We start from the raw sequence: 21,883 nt of genomic DNA, 5'->3' as shown, positions 1-21,883 counted from the left end.
CAGAATTGTGTGCAAGTATACACACACCAAATGCACTAATAATGAAGAAGAGAGAACAAAATGAATTTCAAATGCCGAATTCGGAAACCTCCTCGAACTATTGCCTTTTTCAAATGGCTGGACCAACGATTAAACTTCAGCCAAGTTTTTTTCTTAAGGTCTTCCATATCATTAAAAACAACGCATGCCAACTCTGACTTTATAAATCTAAAATTCAGTGATCTGCACAGTTTCTGAGCTTGAAGTATTGAATTGTGACTCATCTATTTTTTTTCCCATTTTCCTTCTGAGGTAGAGTTACCAATCCAATTTTATCAGGACCACAGATATTTTGAGATAAACCCCATAATCTTTTCATACAGTAAAAATAATTTTTATGAAAATAGAAAACAGGCTTCCCAGGCCATGGCACATAGATATATTTAAAATTTTTAATGTAATAATTAAAAATGGTATTGTTTATATTTATAAAACAGCCCAGCTGTATTATTCTGTCACCAAGAATTATTAATTGAGGATGCTGTCAATGCTGAATTTTACAGTTCAGCCTTCACAATCCCATCCATGATGAAGAGTTGATTCTCTTACGGTATACAATATACTCTCACAACTTTCAGCCTTCTCTTAAAGACATGCCCCAAATGAGCAGGATGGATATAAAGAATGTAAATTCATTCAAACTCCTCCCTGTTCTGCCCCCTCCCCTCACATTCCCCTCTTCTCAAAAACATCTGAAGTATGAAAGTTGTCTTTAAATAGTAAAAGCACCACAATCTATTAACACCACATATTATCTTTAAGCTTAAATATTTTAGTGATGTCTTGGACATCAAAATAATTTCTTAAGGTGGACTCTTGAGTATGTGGGTCCAGTCCAGGTCTGCAGTTTGTGCAGACATAGAAAAAAGAGGAACTTTAAATATTCAGAAAAAGTTAACAGGCTAGCTTTAAAATACTGCTGGAAATTAAATTTCTTCAGAGTTGGCAAGCATGGGCTATTGATCAAAATATGAATTAAACGGATTTACATCATTAAGAAAAAAACAAATCCATGTTATTGTGCTGTGAAATTTCCATGATGCCTTTCAAATAGGCTGCTCACAATTTTTTTTTATAATTCTAAATCACTCGATTTTTGATGGAAAAAAGAATACAGACGGACTGTGTTTTACCTATGTGAAAGTCACCAATCCATTTAAAATAAAATCCAAGAGGGCATATACAGTCTAATCAAGTCATCATTTTCCTGATTAATAAGAACTACACTTTACACAAAATACTTTATCAGCAGCTGTTTTCATCAAAAAATCAGTAGTCAGTTTCACAGTTAAAAAAGTTACACATTAAAATATTTTACAATTCATTATATATTCACCAGGTTCCCATTTTCTAATGGGCTTTTAATATAAAGCAGAATAGAAGGGAACATCTCAAAGTTGATTACTTTGACACTAAGTTTTACATAGGACACTAAGAACCACAAAAAGCTTAGGTTCTATTGTAAAATAGCAATCAAATTCCATTCTTCTTTTAAAAATCCAATTAGAAACATCTTTTTTAAAAAAACAAATTGCACAATAAGAGTAACAGATTTCAAATTAACACTAGTCTAAAAATCTTCAAAATAAATGGTTTTGTATAGCTGAGAATATGGTAGAAAGTGAAAGCATAATTTTCCAACAGTCATTTCTTACTACAGCGTGTTTAAAATTATTTTTATTATTTTCTTTAGACTTTTTCTCAAAATAATTATTCAAGGAAATATTTCTTAAGTGGCCCAATAAAACCGTAGAGCCAATAGTCATTTACACCATATTCAAGGACAAGGATAGTCAGCTATAGATAGGAACTGTCTAAACCATGAGAACTGATCTCTGATACTGAAGTACCCAGAAGTGGCTATATTATCGCTGACTTGAAACAGATCTTAGTCACCCGTGTAGCATTTAATTCAATGTTTGGTTCTTTGCCTCATTTCTTTCTTAGGTCACAATCTACAGTCTTTATAGAATTTGTCTACATTTCTTCTAATAGAATTAATTTGGTTGTAGTAACTTTTGAAAATAGATGTAAATGATGAAATCGGCCATGTGGTTTGTGCATTTTAATGGTGGAGAGGTCCTGGGAGAAGGAGGGGAGACAACTGTCTGGACTGATAGATAAAAATGCAAAAGTGGTATAAATTTTGTGCAAGGAGGCTCACAGCATTTTTGGCACTCGGGTAAAACACAGTTCTCTGTTAAATCTTCAGTTTCTACCATCAAAGTTTCAGATCTGTACCATTTTACTGAGTTTTCCTATAATTTAACCCTGATATTGAAAAGGCTGGGATGTTAGTATGTATCAACTGCCTATATCTAAACAACACAAAATGTTAATAAGTTTTAATAAGTTATGAAATCTTCTACAACTGCAAAATAATCTTTCTGGTTTCCTGCTTAAAACAGAGTTTAAATTCTGCTTAACTATTGCAAGACAGTTTGCAGAAGTAAGTTCCCTTAATCTTCAAATTTATTTTTCTTGTTGGCAATATTATATACAGGCTTTAGTGAAATACCTAAATTTCCAATAATTATGCCCTTTAAGGGATCTAAAATAGCCAGATATTAAGAGTATTGGTATTAGAGTCCCTTGTTCACTACTCAAGACTTCAACTATAGGTAACAGATTTCATAAATGAATATTTTTAAAGTGATGCTGTTTTACTAGAGTATACAATGTTCATTCTTTATAAAGTTGTTTTCCAATAATATGCCTAATCTAAAAAACTGTCAATAATTACTGCGCATTTTTGATGTGGCACCTGGACATCTGCTAAAGCTAATTTCCTAGGACATTAATCATTCATTTCAAATACAGAGTAAAATATCAGATTCTAGAATGATGACTAGCAGTAGCCTCTACATCTTGGGTTAATGTTTTTCAAAATGTTTAAGAATGTGTCCTGTGCTCAAACAGTATTTAATAAAGTTGGAGAGTGAGCTCTGACTACTTGGGAATGAGACATGATCTTAAAATGGCTTAATGTCCTACTTTGGAGATATGGATAAATAGTTTAAAAAGGTAAAAAGTTCATGGTTTCTATTCCCCCATATTTTAAAGTATTATTCATGAGTATACTTCAGTAAAGGGGTTTAAGGAATCAGGAAGATAGTCTAAATTGTGTTAATTCTGGTAACTAATTTCATATGATTGAGACATTCTCAATTATAAAAGAGAATGGAAGACAGGGGATTCACATGAGAAATAAAAGGAAAGAAGATGAAGTTTTTATGTTTTCCTTAAGTAGTTATACACTGGTTATTGGTATAAATGGGATAGTGCCTGAGCCTCATCTACAGACCAAGAAGAAAGCTGACCATGCTGCTACAAAAAATAAAAAATTTGGGGTGCAAAACAATGCATGACTATGGGACAGATCATGTAAATAAAGAATATATATTAATGATAGTTTCTATAATATAAATAGCCTTTAATAAAAAACTCTTTTTAATAACATTAATACTTCTATTTTCTGGAAAACATGCATGAAAAATGTATTCAGTTCAATTGCAAAAGAAGAAAAAAATCAACTTAAGGTGAATACTGTACAATTCTGGAATAAGAACTATTCCTGCTCATTTTTTTTCTATGATTTTTTTTTCTTTTTTTAACTTTGTGGGAGCCCAGAATTTCCCTGGGAAATAAGAATAAGATCCTTTAAATACTGTCCAGAAGAAAAAAAAAAAAATACCACCTTGTAACAGGTCTCATTTGTGACTGCTTCCAAAACTGCAGATAAGACCTCAAATCATCAAAAGGTTTGATTTATTAAAAAGAAAAAGTCTCTGGTGAAATCTCAAGAGTCCCTTCCACCCCAAGCATTTTTCTTCATTAAACAAGGAGTCAAAAACCCACTTCAAACTATAAATTGAACAGCAATGGAAAAATAAGAAGTTTTCATTCTTTTCCAATCAATGTAATTTAACATAAACTCCATAAACCTAATGCAATAACAGCCTTTGTTGTGTCCACATTTCAAAACAGAACATTTGCAAGACAAAAAAAAAAAGTCATTCTTTTTCCTTCTCCATCATTTCTATATATTTTGGGGATTTTTGTTTTGTTTTGTTTTTTTAAAAAAGATACAAACAATCTTCAAAGTTTACCTTTTTGGACTTAAAGCGTAACATGAAATTGCGCATTATTCTAAAGCTTAATTTTGAAATGAACTAGTTTAAGTGCTACCAAACCCTGTTTGCATTTACATTATTTAAATTATATAGTATTTTATTTCTGTTCTTGCTGTAAATTCTAATGCTGTTCATGGATTGTGCAATTCCTATGCAAACGGTCTTTTCCTGCTGACAGTTATTAACAGTGCAGTGTGGAATCCACAGAGTGAGCTTTCATTTTCTCAGTTATCTTTTCAATTCAATGCATACTGTTTAATTGTGTGGAAGATCCAATCCATTTTTGTTGTCCAGCCACCATGATGTGCATCATTCATTTGTTTTATGAAATACTCCAAAGCCTCTTGCTCAGTTTTATCTAAGACTAGGGTCTTTCGAATGTATGCAATGTCATCACAAGATTGTAGTTCTGGCATTCCAGAGCCAAGCATCACTGAGAAAAGATTTATGAAGAGATTGGCATGCTGTCGAATAGCTAGATAAGCCTTGTAACACATCTCCTGAAACCTATAAGTAATAAGAACAGTTTGATCAGTATGGAGCAAATGATGTTAATACCTTCAGGTCTTTGCTCAAATGTCACACAATTAGAGAGGCTTTCGTAGACAAAGCTATAAAAAAATAGCATTCCTCTCTCACTTCTCTTACCAACATCTTTTGATTCCCTTTACCCCACTAGAATGTAAACTTCAAGAGAATAAGGACTTTTTAAAAACTGCTTTATTACCAGCACCCACAACAATGCCTGGCATGTCAGGAGTTTAATAAGTATTAAATGTATGAATTGGTCCATACTAAATCCTTTTGTGCTTAAGCTAGAGTCAGGACTGTGTTGTAGACAAAGCAGAATTTTATAGAAGGTTGTAAAAAGTACTTTAAAGTCTGATACAGTCTAATGAGATACCAAAGGTGTAAAAAAGTTATGAATAAACAAGGTGATTATGATTGACTGACTTTCCTCAAATTGTATGACCAAAAAATGTTGTATTAAGCGCTACACATTATTTGTCAATATAGAGGTGGAGTCCAACTATTTAAAGCTCAGTAAATAAAAACATTTAAGGTGTTATGAAGTTTAAGGATTACTTTCTTTTTAGGCCTTAATTAGCTTAACAAATTAAACTGTATTCCCTTTCCATTTTCCTTCACAGCATCACACAAATAAATACAAAAAAAAAAATTAAAATAGTTTTTCACTCAACAAACTAGGCATAGAAGGGACTTACCTCAAAATAATAAAAGTCACGTGACAAACCCATGGCCAATATCATACTGAATGGGGAAAAGCTGAAAGCACTCCCCCTGACAACTAGAACAAGACAAGGAAGCCCACATTGGCATCCAAATTGGAAAAGAGGAAGTCAAACTATCGCTGTTTACCAATGACATAATCATATACCTAGAAAACCCGAGAGTTCTCCAAAAAACTCTTAGATTTCAGCCGGGCGTGGTGGCTTTCTATAATCCCAGCACTTTGGGAGGCCGAGGCGGGAGGATCACCTGAGATCGGGAGTTCAAGACCAGCCTGGCCAACAAAGTGAAACCCCATCTCTACTAAAAAATACAAAAATTAGCTGAGCATGGTGGTGCATGCCTGTAATCCCAGCTACTTGGAAAGCTGAGGCAGAAGAATTGCTTAAACCCAGGAGGTGGAGGTTGCAGTGAGCTGAGATCGCACCACTACACTCTAGCCTGGGGGACAGAGCAAGACTCTGTCTCTCTTAAAAAAAATAAAAGACTCCTAGATTTGATAAATGAATTCAGTAAAGTCTCAGGTTACAAAATCAGTGTACACAAATCAGCAGCATTGCTATACACCAACAACAACCAAGCTGAGAATCAAATTAAGAACACAAGCCCTTTTAGCTTCAAAAAAATACCTAGGAATATACTTAACCAAGGGGGTGAAAGATCTATTCAAGGAAAACTACAAAACACTGCCACCATCATTTTTCACAAAATTAGAAAAAAAAATCCTAAAATTCATATAAAACCCACCAAAAAGCGTCTGAATACCCAAAGCAAGACTAAGCCAAAAGAACAAATCTGGAGGCATCACATTACTGGACTTCAAATTATACCAGAAAACTATAATTACCAAAACAGCAGATACACACAAAAGCAGACACACAGACCAAAGGAACAGAATGGAGAACCCAGAAATAAAGCCAAAAACTTACAAGGAACTGATCTTAGACATATAAAAACATAAATTGGAGAAAGGACATCCTGTTTAATAAATGGTGGTGGGAAAACTAGCTAGCCACATGTAAAAAGAATGAAACTGGATCCCTGTCTCTCACCTTATACAAAAATCAACTCAAGATGGATTGAAGACTTAAATCTAAGACCTGAAACCATAAAAATTCTAGAAGATAACTTAGGAAAAACTCTTTTAGACACTGGCCTAGGCAAATAATAAATGACTAAGACCCCAAAAGCAAATGCAACAAAAACAAACAAAATAAATGGGACCTAATTAAACTAAAAAGCCTCTGCATAACAAAAGAAAGAATCATCAAAGTTAACAGACAACCCATAGAATGGGATAAAATATTCCCAAACTATGCATCCGACAAAGGACTAATATCTAGAATCTATAAGGAACTCAAATCAGCAAGAAACAAATAATCCCATCAAAAAGTGGGTCAAAGCGGGATGCAGTGGCTCAAGCCTGTAATCCCAGCACTTAGGGAGGCTGAGGCGGGTGGATCACCTGAGGTCAGGAATTCAAGACCAGCCTGACCAACATGGTGAAACCCCATCTTTACTAAAAATTCAAAAATTAGCCGTGCATGGTGGCATGTGCCTGTAGTCCCAGCTACTTGGGAGGCTGAGGCAGGAGAATCACTTTGAACCCAGGAGGTGGAGGTTGCGGTGAGCTGAGATCATGCCATTGTACTCCAGCCTGGGCAACAAGAGTGAGACTCCATCTCAAAAAAAAAAAAAAAAAAAAAAAAAAAAAAAAGTGGGCTAAGGACATGAATAGACAATTCTCAAAAGAAGATGTATAAATGGTCAACAAACATGAAAAAAATGCTCAACATCATTAATCATCAGGGAAATGCAAATTAAAACCACAATGAGATACCACCTTACTCCTGCAAGAATGGCCATAATTAAAAAGTCAAAAAACACAGGATGTGGTGAAACAAGAATGCTTATAGACTCCTGGTGGGAATGTAAATTAGTACAGCCTCTATGGAAAACAGTATGGAGATTTCTTAAAGAACTAAAAGTAGATCTACCATTTGGTCCAGGAATCCCCTCTACCCAGAGGAAAAGAAGTCATTATATCAAAAAGGCATCTGCATGCATATCGCATGTTTACTGCAGCACAATTCACAATTGCAAAGATATGAAACCAACGTAAGTACCCACTGACCAATGAGTGGATAAAGAAAGTGTACATATACACCACAGAATACTACTCCACCACAGAAAAGAATGAAATAATGTCTTTTGCAGCAACTGGGATGGAGCTGGAGGCCAGGAATGGAAAACCTGAAAATACAGTATGTTCTCACTTGTAAGTGGGAGCTAAGCTATAGGTACACAAAGGCATACAGAGTGATATAATGGACTACGGAGACTCAGAAGGGAGAGGGTGGGAAGAACAGTGAGGGATAAAAAAGTATATATTGGGGGCAAAGCACACTACTTGGGTTACAGGTGCACTAAAATCTCAGACTTTACCACTATTTAATTCATCCATGTAATCAAAAACCACGTGTACCCCAAAAGCTATTGAAATAAAATAAAATAAAAAACAAACAAAAAATAGTTTTTGCTAAAGTGGTAAAAGAACTTCTTTTATTTTATTTTATTTATTTTGATACAGGGTCTCACTCTGTTGCCCAGGTTGGAGTACAGTGGCGTGATCATGGCTCACTGCAACCTCAACCTCCTGGGCTCAAGTGATTCTCCCATCTCAGCCTCCTGAGTAGCTGGGACTACAGTGCATGCCACCACGCCTGGCTACTTTTTAAATTTTTTTGTAGACATGAGTTCTCACTATGTTACCCTGGCTGGTTTCAATTCCTGAGCTCAAGTGATCCTCCAGCCTCGGCCTCCCAAAGAGTTAGGATTACAGGCATGAACCACCACACCCAGCCAACATTTATTATTTTGAAATTGCTTGAAAAATATTGATTGTTTCTAATAGAGCAGCCAGAACTCTTTATTTTGTGTTTTTAGTTTCTCGAGCTCACCTCTCAAATTCTCTTGTCTTTGTGCATTCTTGGGCTCCTTTACTAATCACTATTAAGAAATCCTGTGTCAAAACAAATGGCACACGTTCTCGTTTATAACCAAATTTTTTCTTCTTGTGATCCAAAAAGTGTCCAAAATCTATATGAAACAGCTTTCAAAAATAAGAAATTATGTTATAGTTTGATATATGCAGATACAAAATGTCTTGAATAAATTAAGAACACCAAAACATTTTAAACAGAGAAAACCATTACTTGTCCATCGTCTTTCACCATGATGTTACTATTGTGACGATCTCCAATTCCCGAAATGAAGGTAGCTACACAATATCCAGCACATGAACGTGTAAACAGGTCAATGGCTGCATCATATCTACAAAGAAGAAACACCCCATGAGTAGTATGGAAATATAGAGTGATTCAGGCCAACTTGAGAAAAGAAAACAGGGTGCAAGTTTCCATTTAAACAATGAAAACAATCACTGACAAGGAATAAGGAAATTATGTCCAAAGATTTTGAGATTGTGAAGTTTTCATGGGTTTCTAAGGAAATTTCCAGATGTTCCCTGACCAAAGCATAATTCTTCATAGTGAAAAAATACTTAGCATGTCATTAAAATTATTTTTTTCTAATCATTTTAACAATGAATTAGAAATAAAATTTTGAATGTGCAATATTCATTTTTTTAAAAAGAATAAGCAATAACAACACATTTTAGATAATACATAAAATGAATGTTTAAGATTTTACCAAATTAAAAGTAATTATAATCATTTAAATCCATTAACATCAAATATTTCAAAGGTTGAGCATATTTTTTTCCATAGAAAGTACAATTGTTTTCTCTGGTCTAACTCAGAGGAATACACAAACACCGACAGACTCATCTAACAAAAACTTAGATTAACATAGGAAGAAGGAATAATACAACTCACATTTCTCTTTTGTTCTTGTCTTTGAGCCACTGATGTAGTGTGTGGCTGTTGAACTGCAGTGCACCTTCCAAGCCGCCTTTGCACTGAATTTGCATAATAGTGTGAGAATTTCACACCACCTCAAGTCCCACACAGTCACCGATTGACAGACAACCATAAGGTAACATTCTGAAAGAGGAGTAACACGTTTACAATTAAATGATGGAATTTTAAAATAGCAAATATTTTAATAGGCTAAAACATGAGTATTTTATTAGTAAATTTGTCATGCATGACCTTTACTGCCTTTCCCCAATTTTAATTTTCTTTTTTATGGTGGGATAAACATACTCCTGGAATAATCCTCAAAATTACCTATCATCATTTATTATAACCTTCAACTGAAAAAGCGCTATATTTTTATCAGAAAAGAATTAAGAAAATTATTGTGGCAATTAAAATTTTACAAACATTTATGATTTTAAAAATATGCATGAATTTAAAGATGTTTAATTGACATCGAAATAAAACTGTAGGGCAGGAGTTCTCAGTTTTGGTCCCAGGACTCCTTTACACTTGTAGAAATTACTGAGGACTCCAAAGAGCTTTTAGTTATGTGAATTACATCTACTGATATTAGAAATTGAAATAGGGAGAATAAAAATTTTAAATATTTATTAATTCATTTAAAAGCAACAAACTATGACATGTTAATATAAATAACATATTTCATGAAACAAAAAATGCATTTAAAAAATTTAGTGAGAAGAGTGAAATTCTTTCACATTTAAAAAATTTTTTAAATGTCTGGTTCATAGTACCCAGCTGGATTCTCATATATGCTTTTGTATGCAATCTAATGCAATGTTTTAATTAAAGTATAAAAAGAAAATCTGGCCTCACAAAGATAGGTAGGTAGAAAAAGAAGGAGTATTATAATAGACTTTTGAGATAATTGTGATATTTTTCTTTGGTACTATTCTAAAACCTGACAAGATAAGTTTCTTAAGTTGCAAAATGTAATCTAAAACTGTATCAATAAACTTTTCATACTCAGTTACATTAAAATCAATTTGTCTTTCTTGCCTTTTAATGGATCTCTTACCCATACATGATTTTATAGTATCCTGCATGGTCATTTGTAGATGTTCCAAATGTTGGTACTTTTCATTATACCATACTAAAAAACCACAATTGTTAATATTACCAAGAATCTCATCAGAAAGATGTTAAGTTTAGGGACTCTCTTAGGTTCAGTGGCAGATACTGAAAATTAGAATTTTCAAAATTCTAATTTTGAATTTCTAATGAAATTTTTGTTGCAAGCTTGAATTTTATCATTGGCAACAAATACTGTCACAGTTGTTTTCTTCAAAGAGACAGGCACATATTGTTCATTTTCAAGAAAATGTCTGCCAAATATCCATGTCTGAATAACCATAGCTTGCCTACTAGTTATTTAAGTAAAAATCGTGATCCACAAAAACAGCAGCTAGTTCAGCTCACAACTCAAATAATCCCACAAATGTTTCCCTTTGATACAACCATAATACTTGGTATGTGGCACAAATGCTTTTTAGGGTACCTCTCATTTATTCATATAGAAAATTAAATAGGACACGTAGTCAAGGGTGCAGATGTGAGGATTTAAAGAGACAATGAAAAAAAGCACCTAACATTCAGATTGACACATAAGTACCCAAAGTTTGGTTTTCCTTGCTCTGTTCTTCTCATAAGCTACTCTCCATTCTTTCCACCTTTCCTTTACTTCTTAAATTCCTAATACAGTCTATACTTATTTTCATTTTCTTACTTAATTCCTTGTAGCCTAGCTTCTACACCTACTACTCTAGTGAGTAAACTCTTAAAACTAACGATGAGTCACTAAATCCAAGTGCTTTTTCACAGGCCTTATTCTTTTAACTCCCTTGAAGCCCTTGGCCCTACAAATTGTCAATCACTTCCTCTAGTACTCCTACTTTTTTTGATGACTTCTCTTACACAATCTTTTCTTCTACCTGCCCTCGTAAATAGGGAAATATCTTAAGGTTGTACTCCTGCTCATTCTTTCTTATTTTATGTTTTTATCACTGTTGAACATGCTCACAGTTTACAGAATTCAATTGTCTTCTAAGTCTTGTTATTAAAAAAAAGAAGGAGGGTTAAAATAAACCCGATTCTGAATTATAGTTTTGCCAAGTATAAATAAAAATGCTGTTATGATTTTAACTTAATTTTAATCTAAAGTTAAATTTGAAATAAAATTTTTACTTACATTTACTTAACTTAAAAAATATTCAGAAAATACAAGACTAAAAAACCATTAATATTTCTAATCATCTTAACTTCAGATGCTTTTTTGCAAAGTCATTAATTTATAATTAAACAATGTAATTAACCAGCATTACACAGTTATCTCCTTTACTCTTTCTTAGCTCTATAATCTTTTTTACAGTCTATACCTTTGGGAGACATGGTAGTAGTGGCATGTGGATCTCTCATGACACAGGAAATTATACCAAAAAACGAAATTTGATTCATATAACATTAACCATCTTTGGAAAGCAGCAGGGGTTAAGCAATGTATCAGGAGTTACAAATTTGAAGTTGATGACAATTTTGTGCCTTAGCAGGTCACCTGAAATGTCCACTTTCTTCTTTGCAATAAAAGGGTACAACTATTTGTCACTGACACATTTTTGTATACTAGCTACACTTAAAATGTATAAGAGGCATACACATAAGCCCTTGTCTGGTGTTACCTGCAATTCCTACTAAATGTACCCTGTTGTTACAGCTAGACTTGACTCTATGTCCACTTATAGGCCGAAATACTTTGGATAGAGTGGGCTTTGCCTGAATGACTATGGATTTGCAAAAAGACAAGTCAGGTAAGGAAGAACATTTTAGAAGCAACAATGACTAGGAGAAGATGAAGCATGACAGAAAACTTGGTGATAATACTGATATTGTGGAAAGTTGGGTAGAAATCAACAGACTGGTAAAAACTCTAAGATTAGCTGGTTGCATAATTTTGCTGCAAAACTGATTCCAATATTTGAGGATTTATATAGTTTTAGAATTAGAAAATTCCCATTATGAAACTTTCTTTTAAACTCTTAACTTCTGAATGAAAACAGGGGTCTTTTGTGTCTCCTTTGTCTTGTTCCTAATGGTGACACTCCAGAGGCAGTAGCAGAGTGTTTATTACCTTAATAGCTCTTTTTACTTAGCTGAATATAATTTAGCTATTCTAAGTCAAGTAAGAAGAGGATATGTCAAAGTACTATAGTGTAATCAACTATTGATAATTACTGCATACATTTCTTTTTAGACATATGCCTCTATATGCTTCTATAATTATTAATAGTTCACTTTTTCAGGATAACTTTCAACATACAGGTTTCCTTACTGGTTACCTACCGAAGATCAAGACCTTGATTTTGCAAGATATTTTCCATAATACGAATAATTTGAAGTGTTAGCATATCTTGCTGAAATTCAAATAATATGTATCACCATTTAATGCCACAGATGCAAATTTGGGGATCATGCCATCACATGGTTTTCAAATGAAAAACAAATACAGCTATATTTACTCTTCAAAAGAAACTACAGGAAAGCAATATTCTGATTTCTTTTCAAAAAATTTATAAATGAGTGTATATGTCCACTCAAAGCCTTTACATAGCTTTATTAATTTATTTATAATTTTTTGAGATGGGGTCTTGCTGAGTTGCCCAGGCTGGTCTAAAACTCCTGGGCTCAAGTAATCCTCCAGAGCAGCTGGGATCACAAGCATGCACCACTACAAATGGCTCTTAATATTCTGATTCGTAAATCCACTTTTAAAGTCTTTGCATAAACATATTTGAATAACAATGTAGGATGAGTGAGCACGCATCTCACAAAAATTTTTAATTAAAGCATTTATAGTAATTATTTTTCTGAATCCTTAAATTTGAACATATGTTTATATTAAAATATTGGGATCAACAGAATTCACTGCTGAAATGTCATTTCCTATAGAAAACCCATCCATGATCCTCCTTCACTCCCCCCATAGCCTCATCCTCCATATAAGTACCTTCTTTTATATGGTTCCTGAGCAGACTACACTTTTCCTTTGCACCATGCCTGTAATTTTATTTTTGTAATTATTCATTTAATGTCCCTCTTTTCTCTGTTAGGCTGTAAGCTCCAAGAGGGCAGGGATTCTATTTTTTTCACTGCTAAAACCCCAGGGCCTAGCACATAGAATATTTACGGAATGAATGGATACTCACACAGCTAAGCAAATGATAATTAGAAACTGATTAAAAACAAAACAAAACAACAACAAAAAATACTTCTCTACACAGGTCCACGGGAGCAGGGTTAGAGGCAGGGAACAGGAAAAAGAAAAAACAAAAAACTGATTTCAGGACTTCTGATCTAAACCTACTACTTCTTTTCTTTTCATTGATTATACATGCATATTTCAAAGGTCAAGACATCTGATAAATATTACATATTTTATCACATGTGTATATTCCTTAAATGGCTTTCAATAGTTTTCATGGTTCATAAATATCCTGTGTATAAAAAGATAGCTAAATTCATGCATCATAAGCTCATTAATACTCTTCCTTACCATCCCCATTTTTAAAGATGATCTCATTGTTCTGAAACAGTAACTCTGACATGATGTCTGGGTTCTCCCAATTCAACCACAGTGGCCTTTTTGCAGAGGACATAATTCGACACTCTTCAAGCCTTTAAAATAGTTAAAAACTTTACTAGGTACCTTTGCTTTATTATTCTTTTACCCTCAAATTTATTTTAAAATATAAATACAATATAGCTTTTTGAAGTGTTACAAAGATTTAAAACTTTCTCCTCAATTTTTATTTAGGAATCCATTTCTAAAGAGTATTAAAAAAACCCAAAAGTTTTAAAAGTTATATAATTGCATATGAATTTCCAACAAATATATAGAGATATATCATTAGTTTTACAGATATTACATTTCCATTTCTTATGCTATGGTAACAGAAATTCTGGCCATAGAAGGTTTTAAACTGTATTATTTTAGTAAAAACTCATTCTGAATAAAGGCAGTACCGAACTTAAGACGATTTACTACTCTTATTTTCAGGGTAGGAGAAAGAGAGAGAAGCACAGATTATTGAACATTCTAATTATAACAGACATTTTGACTTTTCTCAAGATTTTATCCAGAAAAGGTATTTATTTAAATATATCAATGAAACCCCCAAGAAAGTACCTGAGGTTTCCTAGTTGATGAGCAGGGTTTAGAGGAGACAGAAAGCCCTGTAGAGCATCCATGAAATCTGGTCGCCTCATTTGCTCAACTAAAAACTTCATCTGTACCTGGTTTAAAAAAAGGATAGTCACAGTAAGAAACTGACTTAATAAAAGATAAAACTAACTGCTAATCTCTTTCACACATGAGAACCTCAGTACTGTACAGTCTCTGAATCTACATCCTAGAGTGGCTGCTTTCTAACTAAGAGGGTTTCTACAACACAGAGCAGCAACACTCAGAGACAGAAGCAAGACTGGCAGCACTGTGTACCCCTTCCTGTAAGAAGATGAAATCTGCTTGGTGATAGTGGCAATGCTTTTGGCTGTAGAGCAGGGCTAGTCAACCGGCAGGTCAGCTGCCAGTTTTTGTAAATCGAGTTGTATTAGAATATAGCTACACCCATTCATTACATACTGGCTGCTTTTACGAGAATAGCAGAGTTGAATAGTTAAGACAGAGACAACATGGGCCTGCAAAGTCTAAAACAGTTACTATCTGGCCCTTTAAGAAAATTTGCTGATCTGTGTTCTAGAGGAAAAACTAAGGAGACCATGTTATATTAGCTTAATAACCTTACTTTTAGGCTTTTAAGAAAACACAGCATTCATACTCTCTTTGTTGGGTGAAAGTGGTCTAGTGAGGCTAAAAGAAATTGTTGGGAAAAGGACTTGTAAAAACATTTGTTACATGGAGTCTCATACTATATTCAGGTTTTAGTATGTGGCTACAAAACAATATCCCTTTTTAATCAATTCAAATCAGAGCCCAGACTGCTGAGTTATCACGCAATAGCTGGGATTTTATTTTAGGAAACTTTCACCTATTGAAAATATAAAATGTGAATGGGGGAAAAAGTGGTTAGGAGCTAGGAATTAATAATAAATTAATTTTCATGCTGGAATTTAAATAATAAAGTTTTTTTTCTTCTTGTTATATACAAATGAATAGTTAGAAAATCTAGTCATCACTGACTAGATAGCTCTTGTTCATGTAAAGGCATTTCTATCACTGACAACTCTAATGTTAGCACAATGCTTCATGTATTTTATCACTCATCGTTACAACAAAACACAAAGCCACTCAAAGTAACTGCTCTTGTTTCTATGACTGCATTCTTAGTTCCCTATCAAAATCTCATTTAAGCCAATAATGATCTGAGTAATGAATTTCATGTTCCTAATTAATCCACTGTATCATAGCCAATTTGTGATATAAAAACTCCAGCTTAGAAGAAATGCCTATACAGATGGTCTCCAACTTACAATGGTTTTGACTTACTATTTTTCAACTTTGTGATGGTGTGAAAGCAACATGCATTCAGAAATTGTACGTCAAATTTTGAACTTTTATCTCTTCCTACATGCATTCAGTAGAAACTATGCGTCAAATTTTAAACTTTTATCTCTTCCTGGGCTAGTGATATGCAACACAGTATTTTCTTGAGATGCTGGGTAGCAGCAGCGAGCTGCAGCTCCCAGTCAGCCATGCAGTCACGAGGGCAAATGACCAATACTTTACAGTGTACTGTGTGGCCAGCATTTTTTGGATACTGTGTTTTGTGTTTTCGCATCCCATCACATCTACAAAATGCCGATTTTTGCCTGTAAGGTATTTTCAACTTATGATGTGTTTATCAGGATATAACCCTGTTATAAGTTGAGGAACATCTGTATTTACAAATGTATCTAAAATTTAGTTTCTTTTTTCTCAGCTCAGTTACAATATACAAATACAATAAATTTTGTTCTTCCAGGGCAATCTAGTCCCTTCTTGCTCATAAATTCCAGTATTAGAAAGAGTACAATTATTTTCTAACATCCTATATTTGAATTTATATATCACACTTCAATAAAATCAACTCACACTGTATGACATTTACATTAATACAATAACTTTCTTTTAATTTTTTTTTCCTTCAAGTACTAGTAATGAAGATGCTCGAAAAATTCATTCAGTACTGCTAACTTACATTCTCTGTCCTTTGGGGACTCACTAATATACGATTTTTTTTTTTTCCTTTTACTGGAGGTGAGGAATGAGCTTCCTTTTAAGGGTAAGAGGTGGTGAATTTAGGATGTGGTGGATTGGATTGAATAAAGAATAGGGTGTAGGAAAAGGTCATAAAAAAGTTTACACTGGGCTAGGCACAGTGGCTCATGCCTGTAATTCCAGCACTTTGGGAGACCGAGGTGGGCAGACTGCTTGAGCCCAGGAATTGGAGACCAGCCTGGGCAACAAAGCGAAACACTGTCTCTACTAAAAATACAAAAATTAGCTGGGAGTGGTGGCATGCTCCTATAGTCCTAGCTACTCAGGAGGCTGAGGTGGGAGGATGGCTTGAACCCAGGAGGTCAAGGCTGCAGTGAGCCGAAATTGCACCACTGCTTTCCAGGCCGGGCAAAAGAGCCAGACTCTGTCTCAAAAAAAAAAAAAGTTTACATTGTATTTCCTACTCTTAGTTATACTAAGCTAGACAGCAGATGACTAGAGGGTGTGATATATTTACTGAGTGACTAGAAATCCATTTTAAACTTGGAAATGTAAAAACTAACTGCTTTCCACTCATTTTCAGGGTCATTACTGAGAGATAATAAATGACAGAATAAGGAAATAATCACTGTAAATACTTAGGGACCTGAATAAGAGAAAGGAAGGGAAAGTAAAGGGATCTAACATTTATTGGGCACCTTCTGTGTTCCAAGGATTGTGATAGGTTCTTTGCATATCTCATGTAATTTAATTCTCACAATGGCCTTACGAAGCAGGTATTATTCCCATTTTACAGACAAAGAAAATGAGTCTTGAGAGCCTGCATAACGCGTCTAACACTACACAGCTGAGAGGCAGTGGAACTTGGTTCCAAATCCTAATCTGCTTGATTCCAAGGACCATGATCTGTATATACACTGGGCTTCTAAACAACTCTGCCACACTGCAGTGAAAAGAGTCTCAAACACAAACTAGAGTCACACACCTTTTTTGTTTCATCCTTCTTCTCCTGTTTGACAATGTCAGTTAAGTTAATGAGCTTTTCCATTGCCTCGACTTGCCTATTCAGGTGCTTCAAATACATCCCACATGCACGACAATAGGACTCCAAAAGCAGGCCAAACCTCTGGCTAAGTGTTTTATTGTGCATCTCAGATTTAAAAGAATCATGCAAAATTAGAAATATATATATATAGTCTTAAATCAGTATACAAATAATCTTTGCTAAACAATTTAAACACTCATTTCTGAAATCCAATAAATGTTACAATCATACTAATAATAACATTATTCAAAACCTGTAATTTAGAAGCAAAACCACCATGAGTTTCAGGTAGTTCCTGAATATGTGATTAAATAAACATCTAGTTTTTAGGTTTATTTCAACTAGTTTTCATTGACTAATCTCAGTACAAGATATAAAAGCATGAAAAAAGGAAATTGAGCACAAAAATAATCAAATGAAGAGGGAGGGAACAAAGCGCTCAGTGAATGCTGTTTGACTCTTCTGACACACGTCTATGCTTCTTGTTTTCAACTTAACTTCTGGGTTCCATTTTTAAATTTTAACACTTAAAATATCATATTAGATATAAATCTGTTTCTAAATTTATGAAAAGTTATATGGTTTATGACCTGTAACTTTTGAGTACTGCATATATCACATTCTACAAAACATTTTTTATTCTTAATTAGCTTGTTTTTCAGTAAGAACCACGGGAGTTTGACATTATTGTTCTGAATCTCAAGGTAAAACTTTTTTTTCTTTTTTGGGGGATATTTTAATCCATACACACAGTGAAACCTACAGCAATATTCATCTGGACCTAGAAAATTTTACTTAAGTAGAACAAAAATCTTTAAAAATATTTAAGCTCTCATTCATGACTAAAATTTAGTTTTGAATTTATTACTTTTTAAATTTCAAAGAGCAAAAGTTGAGAAGCTCATCACCGGTACAAAATACTTTTAGTATGGAAAACTCTTCCAGCCAAACATAAACAAAAGTATATAAGTAATACATATTTATAAATCTATTAAGAAAGCAAGTAATACGTACCTTAAGAATTTAATGGGAAAATAATTAGACTTACTTTAAATGCCAAAAGAAAAAGTGCCCAATCCTTTGATTAGTCAATGCTTTCTTCAGTAAAAATCTCACAAGCAAGTTATCCAAATATTGTTCATATTTTAGGACCTAGGTGATTCAAAAAAAACAAATCAGGTTCAGTTTCTGCATGGCCGATCTAAAGAAAATTTTTTCAGAAAGAAAGTGGATATTACTGGTAATAATTTTTTTTTAAGCATAAAACTAGTTAGTGCAGTAGGTTTTTTAAAAGGAAGTTGTATGGATCTAGAATAAATTATTATTGTAATTAAACATTATTTGCTATTTTACATTATTTTACCTGTACTAGCTGAATTAAATACTGAGAAAGTTTGTCATCTGTTAAATATTTTTCCAAGCACCGAACAGCAAAACCTCGAACCATAGGATCTGGGTAATTACAGTCCAGAAGTTCCATAGCCTGTTCAGGTTTGATTGGAGGCCAATCTTTTACCAAGCAATACATCTGTGTATGAGAAAGACAATAAATCATATTTAAAGGGGAAAGATAGTTGTGAATGAGCCATCTAAAACACTGCCTTAACTTCTGATTTTAAAATTAGTTTAGATAAATAATCTCCTTAGAATTTACAGTTCTAATTAGTTTTATCTATGGAAATAATGTTAAGGGAGTTTTTTCTACACTATATTACTATTATTAGTCTATTTCATTTATTTATGTGGACTTTCTGAGAGAAAACAATTTAAGTGACATACCAATTTGTACAACAGTTATCTAGTAATCTCAAACATACATTTACCTGGGCTACTTCATCTCTAGAATTCCATTTAACAGACAGAATATAGCTCATATTTTTCACCTACTTATGCAACATGAATGAATCATAGAGTCACCACCTCTACTGTGGTTACAGGACAAAATTTATGTCTTAATGGACTTTCTGCAGAAATGCACTGCAACTGGTTTATTTAAATATACCCGTATCACCAACAGCAGGGTAATTTCTTCATAAATGAAAATAAGGCATCATACTATTTGAAGAAACGTAAGAAAAAAGAAAAATGAAAGGGAACCCCTAAAAATTATAATATCTAGAGCAACTAAATCACATCTAAATTGACCTAAAACTACTAGAATATTTTAAACAATCCTAAAGAAAGTCATATCAGGAATTCAGAGTAAGAAAAAGCATTTAATGTGCCAACTACCAATGTAGTATGATTTTCTACAAATATCAATTTACAGCCATTGTTTTTAAAAAGGCAATGTTTATAGTTTAAAAATCATGTAAATTCTGCTTCATTTATTCTAATAGGTATGGTAAAAACATGCTGAGATCAGCCAAAGTCAGTTATTTTTTCTGTAATAAAGAAAAAGAAACAGAGAATCTCCATTTTAGCACTTACCTGTGGTCCATAGAAAATCTTTCTCCTGCTCAGTGATTTCAGAGAGAGGATCTCGTGTAGAAATTGCTTTGAGCTGTTCTTTGTCATTTTCCCTTAATTCATTGTCTCTAGCTAGTCTGTTACTCTGTAAAATAAAATAATATCTTATATAGCTTTCTTTGTCATATTTTTCCCCTCTGGATTCACAGATGATTTACAAAAAAAGCAAATACATTTTCAATAAACTTTACATTGCTAATTAACTGTTGTAAAATAATTTATTCTCACTGCAAGACTTTATTTTCAGAGACAGGAAAGAACCAATCTAAGACATAATATTTGTGGAACAAATCCAGTAATTTATTTGGTTAATATTACACCAATCACAGAATAGTAACTGCTGAAGTTAGCCAACAACAAGACCAGATTAGGATACTAGAGGATGGTAGTGAACAATTTACTTTTCCTCCTCATGAGGATCTTGTTAACTTACCTGTGAATGTTTTTGATATAGAGAATAAGAAACACTAAAATGATAAAAATTTAAACTCTTTCATGTTCTTTGCCTGAACAGATCCTTATGATCACTGCAAGGCTTTCAAATTTAAAAAGTAAAAACCAGTGAGAAAAAAAGAATGAAGAAACACCCCCATTAAAACACTGTATCCTGAATATTAGAAAACGAAAAATACTATTTTTTTGTATAATTCCAAGCAATGTATATTCCCTGCAAATATAGATATATTAACTGTGTAATGAATAATGAGTACATATTAACGTATTATGCAAAACAAATATAAACCCCTTAGGATGGGTTACGTATCTTTTTAAATGGCTAAAAATGAAAGCAGACATCCATGCCACTTGGTTTGTATGTGTTTATATGCTGTTAACTTATTCAGCAGCATGAAGAAATATTACTGGCACATATTTGTTCAACAAGTATTTATTAAATATGTACTATGTACCTTGTTTTGTTCTTGCTGTTGGGATTACAAAATAGTAAAAGATCCTGCACTAACAGAGCCTCTGTTATAGTGGGAAATCAAATAAATAAAAACATTGGAAAATTGATATAATGTACTCTGGATGATGTAACAGAGAATGACTAAGAACATAGTATTTGTGATTCAAGTAACAAGAAGGAACCTTTATCCACACTAAGATTTGGGAAAGACTATTGCAGATGGAGAAAACACTGCAAGCCTTCCTCCCACCCCGGAAATAACTAGTTTGGTGTGAAGGAATAAGGCCAGTGAGCCTGATGGGCAATAGACAAGGGAAAGAAGAAATGTAAGCTGAATTCAGACCACGTTAAAATTTGCAGAACAGGGTATAAAGTTGGGATTTTATTTTTATTGATAACTATTTAAAGAATGAATACCATGATTTGATTTGTATTTCATAAAGATTATTATGGCTTCTCTGTGGAAGGAGGGAGAGGTTATTCCAATATTCCAGGAAAGATATAATACATACTCAATCCTCGATTTACCAGGAAAAGAAGCTGCTACTGTTTATTTACTTATTTTTATTTGTTTACATTTTAAACGTAAAATAACTTACAGAAGAATAAAGTGATGGGGAAAACAATTTTATTAGACATTTTAATAAGAATTTAAATATTATAAAACCAAATCCTTATCTACATTTTCCTGGTTTTGAAGATAAATATATCATTGTCAAACTAGAAACTACATTGTCAAAATGCAATATTTTTGAAAATTCTGACGGCTCATAACCGTTGAAGGAAAGGCCATCTTTTTTCCTCTGTAATTACAAAACATTTCTACTCTATAAATGCCAATCAGAATGATCAACTCAAGGAGTTATT

At 33.4% G+C, this 21,883-nt stretch overlaps 1 protein-coding gene and 1 long non-coding RNA gene across 2 annotated transcripts; both read right to left on the bottom strand.

Moving 5' to 3' along the window:
- Positions 1–4,198: 4,198 nt before the first annotated feature.
- LOC107972578 (phosphatidylinositol 4,5-bisphosphate 3-kinase catalytic subunit alpha isoform-like) lies at positions 4,199–12,793 on the bottom strand. Its single transcript, XM_054676151.2, has 5 exons — positions 12,722–12,793; positions 9,320–9,487; positions 8,639–8,756; positions 8,384–8,535; positions 4,199–4,679 (listed from the first exon to the last, which is right to left on the bottom strand). The coding sequence occupies exons 2-5, from the start codon at positions 9,412–9,414 to the stop codon at positions 4,409–4,411; spliced, it is 636 nt and encodes a 211-aa protein (XP_054532126.2). The 5' UTR covers positions 9,415–9,487; positions 12,722–12,793; the 3' UTR covers positions 4,199–4,408.
- Positions 12,794–18,657: 5,864 nt separating this feature from the next.
- Positions 18,658–19,504, bottom strand: LOC134809666 (uncharacterized). The gene is made up of 3 exons (XR_010155941.1): positions 19,464–19,504; positions 19,004–19,168; positions 18,658–18,792 (listed from the first exon to the last, which is right to left on the bottom strand). It is a non-coding gene; the product is annotated as an uncharacterized LOC134809666 (long non-coding RNA).
- Between the last annotated feature and the right edge of the window lie 2,379 nt (positions 19,505–21,883).

The sequence above is a fragment of the Pan troglodytes genome, chromosome 23 (assembly GCF_028858775.2).
Source record: "Pan troglodytes isolate AG18354 chromosome 23, NHGRI_mPanTro3-v2.0_pri, whole genome shotgun sequence".
In the NCBI taxonomy this organism is placed as follows: domain Eukaryota; kingdom Metazoa; phylum Chordata; class Mammalia; order Primates; family Hominidae; genus Pan; species Pan troglodytes.
This window is presented reverse-complemented; position numbering and strand designations above follow the sequence as displayed.

What these genes read in the sequence shown, in the direction of transcription:
- LOC107972578 (XM_054676151.2), bottom strand. Translation starts at nt 9,414, where the DNA reads ATGCAAATTCAGTGCAAAGGCGGCTTGGAAGGTGCACTGCAGTTCAAC. An exon ending in GACAAGAACAAAAGAGAAAT is followed by an intron (nt 8,757 to 9,319) that starts GTGAGTTGTATT and finishes TCTTCTTTGTAG; the next exon opens with ATATGATGCAGCCATTGACC. An exon ending in AAGACAAGAGAATTTGAGAG is followed by an intron (nt 4,680 to 8,383) that starts GTGAGCTCGAGA and finishes TATTACTTATAG; the next exon opens with GTTTCAGGAGATGTGTTACA.